The following is an 11085-nucleotide window of genomic DNA, read 5'->3' on the forward strand; positions in this document are numbered from 1 at the left end:
TCTCTGTCTCATCTGACAGTCGGAGCTCATGGCCTTGGTCCAACAACTCTTGGTTGCCAGGCAGGTTGCCAAGCAAGTCGCTATGGATGTGACCCAGCAGGCTACAACAGGGCTCAGGAAGGTACTGAGCATGTGCACAGGGTGACCGGAAACATCAGGAAACTTGGTGTTGTGGGTAAGGTGGAGAAATAAGGGCAAACTTTGTATTCTCCCTTTATCTCCAGGGATTCTAGGGGAGTCCTGTGAGAGCATGCTCTCCAAAGGCTGAGGGCTGTCAGCATCTACCTAATGAAGGCAAAGACTTGGGGCTAGAAAGATAGTTGAGTAGATAAGCTGCTTGCTATGCAAGCAAGAAGACTTGTGTTTGGATCTGCAGCACACACTGACTGAGTTTATAATCCTAATAGAAAGAGCTTAATGGGGGCTGGAGAGATGGCTCAGTGGTTAAGAGCACTGATTGCACTTCCAGAGGTCCTGAGTTCAAATCCCAGCAACCACATGGTGGCTCACAACTATCTGTAATGAGATCTGATGCCCTCTTCTGGTGTGTCTGAAGACAGCTACAGTGTATTCATATATAATAAAATAAATCTTTAAAAAAAAAAGAAAGAAAGAGCTTAATGGACAAACTAGTTAGCCAAAACTAGGGAGCTCTGGGTTCAATGAGAGAGCCTATCTCAGATAATAATAATGATGGTGATGATAATAATAATAATAACAATAGGGAGAGCAACTGAGGAAGATTCCTTAGAGCCTCTACAGGCCCATGCATCACACACACACACACACACACACACACACAGAGCAAAGGTATGGGAGTGTTTGTAACTGCCGGGAACTCACGATCCTAAGGAATAGAGGTATGTGAGCTGTAGAAGTGCCAGAAACAGACTGGTGACAAAGGAACTGGAGTCCAGATTCTTTGGAGCTGGAGAGATGACTTAGTGATTAAGAGCATTGGCTGCTTTTCCAGAGGATGTGGGTTCGATTCCCAGCACCCACATGGTAGCTCACACTGTAACTCCAGTTTCAGGGGATCCGACACCCTTGCATAGACACACATGCAGGCAAAATACCAATACACATTCGATAAATAAATTGTTACCCACAGAAGACTGGTATTTTGAGACAGTCATGGTGCCCTGAAGAAACGCCTGGCACTGTGCTCAATAGAGAAGACCCCCCCAAAAATGTATAGGACATGTATGGGTGTCTCTCCCTCAACCATTACCCCCTCCCACTAGTTCCTGTTTTGAACCATGGATCCATGTGCATATCGGCCAAATGTACCCCAACTCCCAGGTGAGTAGTGTCATTCGGGACACCCCTATCCCTTGAAGGCAGGGGTTCAGTAGTCTTGAGCCACTGGCTTCAAAATGAGTCTCAAAACTGTCCCTGAGAATCTTGTGTACAGACTTTCTTCTTCCTGTGCAGGAAGAATAAGGAGGTATTCAATTCTAGAAGATTCTGGTAACTATTTCCTGAGAAAGTAATACAGACTTGGGGTCTTAGGCATTCGAGCTCAAGCAGCTGCTGCCCCCCCCCCCCAGTGTATCCTGATTTAAGAAGTTGGTCACTTATTTTTACTTCACGTGTATGACTGTTCTGCCTTCATGGATGGATGTGCATTGTAGGCATTGCCTGGTGCCTGCAGAAGCCAGAGGAGGGTTTGGATCCATTCCCCTGGAACTGGATTTATAGAGAGTCGTGAGTCTGATCAAGGTGGGAAACAAACCTGGGTCCTCTGAAAGAGCAAGTACTCTTAACCACCTGGTCATCTCTCCAGCTCTGTGTTCTCTCTGTTTACATAAAACTTCTTGGAGGAGAGAACACATTCAGAGAGACAGAAACAGACAGACAGACACGAACACACACGGAGAGAGAGATTTTAAAATGGCCAGTTGTTGGAGTGTTCAGCCCTTCAGTTACATGGGGAATACATCCTCTGTATTGGTTGTAACACTTTGGGTTGAGTTTTCTCTGTCAAGTCAGAGTACTTTGATGATGCTCTCAAAGTTAGTTTTGTAATCACCAGAATGACTGTGGTCCAGACACATGAGAATGAGTCTGAGAAAGACTAACGGAGACTGACAGCCAGAAAGGATTACTGATTGAGAACTGGGGATTTCAACGGTGGAAGGAAGGGAAAATATTCCAGGTTAGAATGGAAGAGTAAAGAGAGTCAGATGCGTTTGCAAGACTGTGATCTCCTGTGGGAATATCAGAGTACAGGGAGCTTTGAGAGCCAAGTGGAGCCAGGCACTGTGGCATATGCCTTTAATACAGGACTCTGGAGGCTCTGGTAGGTGAGTTAGAATCCAGCCAGAGCTATGTAATGAGAACTACAAAACAAAAAAACACAAAGTCAATGAGGGCATTTAAGGGTAGTCATCCAGAGGAAATCATCAGATAGTTTGAGCAACAATGCTTCAAGAATTTCACACACATGTACACACATTGACTTACAGGGACATACACATCACACACACACACACACACCCCATTCACAAAGAGATAAAGAAAAGACTTCAAAATGAGGGTAGAGCCCTCTCACAGGAGTCCAGGATGAGAGTTAATGGTGGGTCTGACACGACTGACAGGACTGGTACAGGAATAGGAAAAGATTATCAGTAAATATTTCCAGCACTTCAGGATTGGAAGACTATGGGCTAAATAAGACTGGTGGCTGTCTCTCAGAAAACTGAGTTGGGTGTGTGCTGTATGTGAAGACAGCAGGCTAGGAACCCAAAGACAGACATGTGATCACAGTCTAGGAGCAGTAACGCCTGGGACAGGAAGGTGGGAAAGACATCACAGAGATAAATGACAGCAGAGATCAGTGTGACAGACAGAAGGAGGGAAGTCTCAACATCCTGCCTGGGCTTAGTGACGGTTGGAACCTGGAAGTTGAGGGAGAAGGAAGGGCAGAAGGTAGCTATGAAGACAGAGGCATGGATGCTCGTTCCAGGAGTGACGGAAGGTCCCACAGAGCACCGGAAGATGCCCTGACACGGACAAGACTGGACAGTGGTGATATTGCGCACTATACAAGGATGAAGACAGTATAACAAGCAGCCATCATGAATCCTGATTACATGTCAGGCACGATAATTCCCTGAATAAACTCATGGGAAATTGCTGTTGTTATTTTCTTCATTTTGTGGATGAAGAACCCAACATGGAGAGGAAGTGAAACTTCAAACTGAACAATTTGACTCCAGAACCTTGTTTTTGGATTTTTTTTTGCCCCCTCCATTTTCATGTGCATGTGAAATGCATGTGTGTATAAGTATGTTCCCATATGCATGGTCACATACCTTATTCATTGAGTTAAGGTCTCTCAGTCAAACCCAGAACTTTCCCATATGTTAGTTAGCCTTAGTAGCCTGCTTGCTCTGGAGATCCCCAGCCTCCACCTTCAGAGGCTGGATTTACAGGTAGGCTATCACACCCACCTGGCATCTACATGGAATGCTGGAGACCTGACCTCTGTTTGCCTGCTTGCCTAGTGAGTGCTTAATCGCTTGAGTCATCTTCCCAGCTAGTCCCAGAGGCTTGGAAAGCATTTTGCTAAACTGCTTAGAGAAACAAGCAGTTTACCTATCTGCAAGAAAAAAGATGCATTTAAATTAATTCCAAATCAAGGGAAGTGTGTGGTGATCGCTTAGCACAAAGTGGTTGCCAAGTGCAAGACAATCTCTGAGTAGTCAGTCTTCAGATTTCTGTACTTTGGAGAGAGCACCGAGGCTGTGGGAAGTGCTCTGGAGAACCAGGGGACTCATACCCTTATCTCAGAGAGTCCAGCACGGGATTCTTATCTCAGAGAGTCCAGCACGGGATTCTCAGTCTGCATAAAATACCTTGTACTTCTGAAACCCAGGTAAGCAACATTTAATGAAGGTTGGTATTGGGGGTACTGTTGTGTCCTCGAAATCACGTGTATGAGAATCTACTGGCTATTGCTGCTGAATTTGGAGAACTGACTCAAATGACTCTCAGAGCCGGATCCAGGGAGCCGCAGCTGGTTGCTCGAGGGTTCCTCTTGGTCTCAGTCTCATCCGGGTACAAGAGAGACTGCAGGTAGCTGATATACCTGATGGCAGCTCTGAGGGTCTCCACTTTGCTGAGTCGTTTCTCCAGGTAGTCCTCTGGAAGGTGCCGCCGCAGACGGGCGTAGCCTTCGTTCACACACTTGACTCGCTGCCTCTCTCGTTCATTCCTCTTGCGGATGAAGGCGGGCCCATAGGTGTAGTCACAGCGCCTGTAGTTGGTGTAAGGCATGGGGAAGGGGAAGGGGTATGGGTCCCCGTAATTGTTCATGATCAGGGTATCGCTGGAAAAGGGCAGCAGAGGCAGCTCGTCCGTGTAAGGAGTCGGCACCGGGGCTTCAGGGCATAGGTGGACAGTAACCATGGGGTCCAGGTAGAAAGGCCTGGACAGTGGTAAGTGGGCAGACTCAGCGAAGACCGAGAGCCTGTCTGGAGGGCTAGGGTAGCTTCTGGTGTCCATCGTTTTTTCTTTCACCTAGAGACACGGGAGTCAGTTTGGCCAGATTAAAAGAGCAGTTTTGATCTACTTTCTTAGAGATCCAGGTCTTATAGACTTCTGCTTAGGACTCATATAGAAAAGTAGACAGGGTTATAGTCATTTGTGTACAGTCACTGGGGTGGCAGGGACTTGTAACTCCAGCACTCAAGAGGATGAAGCAGGAGGATAGCTTTGAGTTCAAGGGTAGTCTGGGCTATATAGTGAAACTGTCTCAAAAGAAAAACATTATCACTAACAACAAGAAGAGAGAAAGAAAAAAGAAAGAGAGAGAGAGAGAGAAAAGGAGAGAGAGAGAGAGAGAGAGAGAGAGAGAAAATGTGGAAAGGAGAGGATTTTATATCTTTTCTTGATCAAAAATGTTATTCTCTCTCTCTCTCTCTCTCTCTCTCTCTGTGTGTGTGTGTGTGTGTGTATGTGTGTGTGTGTGTGTGTGTGTGTGATGCTGGAGGCACTGAACCCAGAGTCTTGCACATAATCAGCAAAATGCATTGAGCTACACAGCCATGCCTTTTTGGCCTCTGGCTATATAAATAAAGTAGCCTCTGGATTTTCCAGGCTCTCTGTAGTTAACCTGTCGCCTGGGACTCAGGGCAGGAGTGCTTATGCGCTTCCATTGTAAATCCTTTAGTGCTCAATCCTGATTCTCCCTGGTTCTGTGTCCTTAGGCCAGTTCCTTAAACCTCCCTGGGCCTTGCTTCCTATATACCCACTTGAGATATTGACTATCCTGCAGCGGTTAAAGGGTTTAAACGTTAAAAGTCCAAGTGATGAACCAAGTCCTGGAATTAGATGTTTTCCTTTTTCTTCACAGATGGAGACTTATGGAGTCCCAATCTCTGCAGTTCATAGAAAAAACTGGCGCCCCCCCGGGCTGCTTCTCGGGGAGTAAGTTTCCAGTGTCTTTCAGAGTCACAGGCTTGGCACACTAAACAAAAAAGAAGTGCAGCAAGAGCAAACAAACTAAATGTTTCAAGGCAAGCTTAGATAACACTAGTGCCTCTCTCTCTCTCTCTCTCTCTCTCTCTCTCTCTCTCTCTCTCTCTCTTTCTCTTTCGTTTGTATTTTTGAGACTAGGTCTTGCTGTGTATTTGCTGGCCTGATACTTGTTAGCTAACTGAGGCAGGAGCTAGTAGGCATGTGCCACCACACCTAACTTGGCCCTGGATCCTCTTCACCTGAGCACAGCAGGAACCCTGCCGACCTTGCCAGGTGAGGGAAGGAACTGGCTTTACAACCAGATTCTAATCTGTTTCCATCTTTGTGAAAAGGTCAGGGAATGGCCTCTGAAAAAAATAAGAGTCAGAAAGGGCTGCAGGGACTAGAGGCCTGGAGGGGTGTTGTGGGGCTGGGAGGCCACAGGGATGCTGGGGGCTAGAGGGATGTTGGGAAGCTGGAGGGGTGCTGGGGGGCCAGAGGGGTGCTGGAAGGCCAGAGAGGTGCTGGGGGCTGCAGGGGTGCTGGAAGGCTGGGGTGTGGGTGAAGAAGGAAGGGGTTGTAAGAAGCCACAGTAGGACTGGCTGGAAGTGAGGTGAGTGCCTGGAAAAATGTGTGCCGAAGAGTCTGGGGAGGGTAAGAGATGCAGTGCCAATTAAAAACTAAACCGGAGGAATGGGAAATGGCAGAGTCCAAGTTACTGACCAAACGGCCCACAGTAACTAACACAAGACAAACGTCTCTGGAAGATTAAACAGGACCCAGAATTCTGTCAAAAAGAAAAAGTTGCTGAGAGAAGAAACTAGTTAGGAAATTCCCAAGTCAGGAATTCAAGAGGCTAAGAAAAAAGGGTAGGTATGCCTAAGCCACCAAAGCCAGAAAATGGGGGCAGAGGATGCACTCAGCTGGTAGGTACTTGCCTGGCATACGCAAAGCCCTGGGTGCAAATCCCAGCACCAAATAAACCAGAAGCTTAAGGTTATCCTAGGGCAGCCTGGGATCCAGGAGACCCTGTGTCAAAACAAGACAGAACTGGCGACTGGGAATGCAGCCTGCTCCACTTATTTGCGCCTACAGCTGACAAGTTAAGTGAAACTATGCCACATCACCTTAACACTGCCTAGAGTCACGGAGGGGATGATTGTCTGTGGGCCTCCATTAGGATATTGACATGAGTGTCTCCATGTATGTGTATGCACCACATGCATGTCTGGGATATCCACAGAGGCACATGATGATCATGTGCAAGGCCCTGAGTTCAGTGCCTGCAGTTTCTCTCTCTCTCTCTCTCTCTCTCTCTCTCTCTCTCTCTCTCTCTCTCTCTCTCACACACACACACACACACACACACACACACACACACACGTACACGTACACAGAGAGACAGAAGACAGACACAGAGACACATGAAAAAGAAAAAGAGAGACAGAGAAAGACAGAGACAGATGGAGACACAATGAGAGAGAGAGAAAGATCTGTGTCGGGTCCTCTCATCTGGAGTTACAGGCAGTTGCAAGTGACCTGATGTCTTTGCTGGGAACCAAACCCAGGTCCTTTCCAAGAGTAGCAAGTACTTGTAACTGCTGGACCATCTCTCCAGCCCCCAGGGTATTGTCTTGAGCATTAATTGATGTTGGGGACCCACCCCACTGTGTATGACATCATATCTTGGTCAGGTGATCCTGGGCTGCCAAAGAAAGCCAGCTAAGCATGAGCCAGCAAGACAGAGAGAGAGAGAGAGAGAGAGAGAGAGAGAGAGAGAGGGAGGGAGGGAGGGGGGGGGGGGGGGGGGGAAGGAGGGAGGGAGAGAGAGAGCGCGAGCAAACCAGGTTCCTCCAGGGTCTCTCCTTCAAGCTTCTGCCCCGTGAGCTCCTGCCTTGTTCCCCTTGATGACAGACTGTCATGTGTAAGCTGAAACAAACTTTTTCTTCCCCTGAGGTGCTTTTAGTCAGAATGTTTCCCACAGCAACAGACAGGAAACTAGAACTGCCAGGTTCCTCAAAAGTAAAGCAGATGCCGTCAAAGCCAAAATAAAAATTAAAAGAATTTTATTTTGAGTCATGCTTTTTACCCTGAAAAATAACCTAAATAATATCTTAACTCTTGACCCAGATGAAGCCTGAGTAATTTGTTTACACCACAGGTAATTAAGATTCTACATTTTAATGAGATTTTGACTAATTCTCAAAGCGTGGCACATCTGAAGACACATTGATGACCAGGCTTTTCTACTGATTGTTTCCAAGTTACAAGTACTCCACCTGTCAGGGAGCACTGAAGTATAACTCACACAAGAGAATCTAACCACACAATTTAGGAAAATGAAAGCAAGAAGAAGAGGAAGACAGGAAGCCTGGTGGAGTCTGGGTGTGTGGGGGGTGCCGGGTGGTGGTGGTGTTGAACACAAGCTTATCTCAAAAGAAAGCAATGGATTATTAATGCTGCCATTCCAGCCTTCCACATACACGCATGGCTGACAAACACACCTACCTGGGGACCATCTCAGGTTTCTGTCTTAGAGCTCTTCTGGGAAGTAAATAATGAAGTCTTAATGATAAAATCCTAAGAGATTCTTGATGCTCCACTGAGCATAAAAATGTCAACTTTCATAATTTAAAAAAAATCTAGAATTTTAAAAATATAAAAAAGCCACCATTGTGCATACAATTGATTTATGGGATGTCAGAGCTAGGGGAGCTTAGAGCTGCCTCCTCCCCTCCTGCCTCAGAGGCTGTGGTAAATCGCTAAGGTTTCAGAGTCAGCAGCAATGCCAGTGCCAGACGCCAGAAGCTAAGTTCATCAGATTTCATCAGGGGGCAATCTGAGCCTTGCACTGTATGGGTAGTTATCAATTTCTTAAGACAATAACATCATCCTATTGATGACAAACTTTTTCAACTGTGCCTGGAGCTTTTCTTAAGAACCATAGTCTCCCTGTGGGCCACTGTGGAGAAGGGTCTCTTACCTGTTTTGTAGTTCAAGATGCTGTATTTGGGGCTGTGTCTGACTAAACCTGATTTATAGGTGGTCATTTAGTGAAAATATGCAAAGTAGCTTACAGTTAAACAGAACTGGCTGGCTCCGGTTCAGCTGATTTTTTTTCTGCCTACTGTGGAGCTATGACAGCACCCAACAATCTAAGCTGAAAGGTTTGCTTATGAAACTGGACACTTGGGACAGAGTCTTTTGTTTAGAGGGTACTCCCATTCATCCAGGTTATATGGTTTTATATAAAATTATTTACAAAAAATACAGTAGTCTCATAATACGCAAATACTGGTCATTTTTTTAAAGAGTAAGACCAGTACTAAGAAGGTCCATGTGACCTTTGCATAGTGAAATCTCTTGGGTAGTGCAATACTGAAACACCCTGAGAGCTGGTGGTTTTTTAGTGGCAAAGTAACTTCCTTCATAACAAACCAACAAACTAGGCATTGAGATACTACAAGTGCTTAGTTTGATATATGGGGAGAAGTCCTTTTTGCTTGCTTCCTTAAATCAACAGAAACTGGTGAGTCATGAGTAAAACACATTCTATAATATAATATACTTAAGCATAATTGTGTTTCAAAATGTGTTTGAAGGGGCTGGGGAGATGGCTCAGCAGGTTAGAGCGCTTGCTTCACAAGCATGAGGACCTGAGTTCAAATCTTTCAGAACACATACAAAAATCCAAAAGTGGTTGTATGTGTACCTGTAACTTCAGTGCTGGGGGTAGGGAGAATCAAGTAGAGACAAGAGGATTAATGGGGCATGCTAGCCAGCCACCAGGCTAGCGCCAGGTGCAGTGAAGGACCTTGCCTCAAAGGGACAGCATATAGAGTGGTAAAGGGCACCTGATACCCTTTTGTCACACATACACACCTTACATATACATACACACCATGCATGCACACACGAGAAAAAAAAAGATGGATTTTCTGAAAATGTTTATTAAAATATATAGGAAAGGTCTTCATTTTAACTAAAAACAACCAAATACCATATGTGTCATGTTATAATCTTAAATATCTGCAAGATAGTCTTAGAAAACGGAAATATTTACATTAAGTGCAAGAAAGAAAACCTAATATTTTAAAAGATTTTTCATTTTTACTTATGTGCCTCTCTGCCTTTGTGTGTGGATATGTGCACCTGAGTGTAGGTGCCTATGGATGCCAAAAGAGGGCGCCAGATCTGCTGGAGTTACCGGTGGTTGTGAACAGCCCAGTGTGGGTGCTAGGAGCCGAACTTGAGTCTTTTGTAAGAGCAACAAGAGCTCTTAGTTGACTTAGCAAAGCTAGAGTCACTAAAAAGAAGGGAACCTCAATTGAGAAAATCCCTCTATAAGATTCGGCTCTAAGCCATTTTCTTAATTTGTGATTGATGGGGTAGGGCCCAGCCCATTGTGGATTATCATCTGGGTTCTCTAAGAAAGCAGGCTGAGCAAGCCATGAGGAGCAAGTCAGTAAACAGCAATTCTCTATGGCCTCTGCATCAGCTCCTGCCTCCAGGTTTGAGTTCCTGTCCTGACTTCCTTTGATGATGAACAGTGCTAAGGAAATGTAAGCCAAATAAACCCTTCCCTTCCCAACTTGCTTTTGGTCCTGGTGTTTCGTTACAGCAATAGTAATCCTAAGACACAGCCCCAATACATAACATTTATTTTTTTATTGAGATTATGTAGCCCTGGCTGGCCTGGAATTCACTAAGTAGACCAGGCTGTCCTCAAATTCATGGAAATCCATCTGCCTCTGCTTACTGAGTACTGGGATTAAAGGTGTGCACCACCATGCCCAGCCCTGCACAACATTTTAAAACACTTGATATTGCTGTTAACTCATGTTCTGCAATTGAAAGGCAATATCATGTTTACTTCCCTGCACATTCCATGAGTTGTGTTGACATTCTTTTCACCATTAAAACCTCTGAGTCTTGGGCTGATCATGTGGCTCAGTTAGCAGAGTACTTGCCTAGCATACAAGAAGCCCTGGTTTTGATACTCAGCACCACACAAAACTGGGCATGACAACATACTCCTGTAACCTTCGCACTTAGGAAGCATTGGCAAGAGGATCAGAAGTTTTGAGCTATCCTCAGCTGTGTATTGAGTTTGAGGGCAGCCTGGGCTATATGAGAGTTTATGATGTTCTATGACACCTTTTCAGCTTTGTACATAGATTTTGGAACCAAATTTGGACTCTCTCCTCCTCTAGATTAAAATTTTGAGCTAAGTCTTCTTTGATATCAATGTCCAGAATAGTAGCCTGCTGTAAAGACATTTTCCAAGACTTCTTCCTGGTTCTCAGCCTTTGGTTTCTGTTTCAGCCTTGATCTCTTCAAAGATAGTTTTCCTGAGGCTGAACAGTATTTCAAGGCTAAGTTTCCTGGTATTAATACCAGGTGGTGCACCTGGTATTAAGGAAACAAGACCCAGTTGGGAAGACTAGCCACATGTGGGCAGAGGGTGTGCCTTTGCAGCAGCTGCAGCCACCTACCCAAGGCCTGTGGGTTTTTTTGATGGAATACAATGTTTCTTCTGGTCCAGGCTGAAGATGATTAGCTTAACTGCAAAGAAGCAAGACAAGTTTGCTTTCTTTAAGAAGCCTGAAGAATACCCCTTCT

At 45.4% G+C, this 11085-nt stretch overlaps 1 protein-coding gene across 1 annotated transcript; it reads right to left on the reverse strand.

Annotated features, from left to right (window-relative positions):
• Positions 1-3875: 3875 nt before the first annotated feature.
• On the reverse strand, positions 3876-8493 carry Ascl3 (achaete-scute family bHLH transcription factor 3). Its single transcript, XM_028768049.1, has 2 exons — positions 8447-8493; positions 3876-4524 (listed from the first exon to the last, which is right to left on the reverse strand). Exon 2 carries the CDS (start codon positions 4507-4509, stop codon positions 3985-3987), a length of 525 nt encoding a protein of 174 aa, XP_028623882.1. The 5' UTR covers positions 4510-4524; positions 8447-8493; the 3' UTR covers positions 3876-3984.
• Between the last annotated feature and the right edge of the window lie 2592 nt (positions 8494-11085).

This window comes from Grammomys surdaster, unplaced genomic scaffold, assembly GCF_004785775.1.
Source record: "Grammomys surdaster isolate TR1022 unplaced genomic scaffold, NIH_TR_1.0 184, whole genome shotgun sequence".
Lineage (NCBI taxonomy): Eukaryota > Metazoa > Chordata > Mammalia > Rodentia > Muridae > Grammomys > Grammomys surdaster.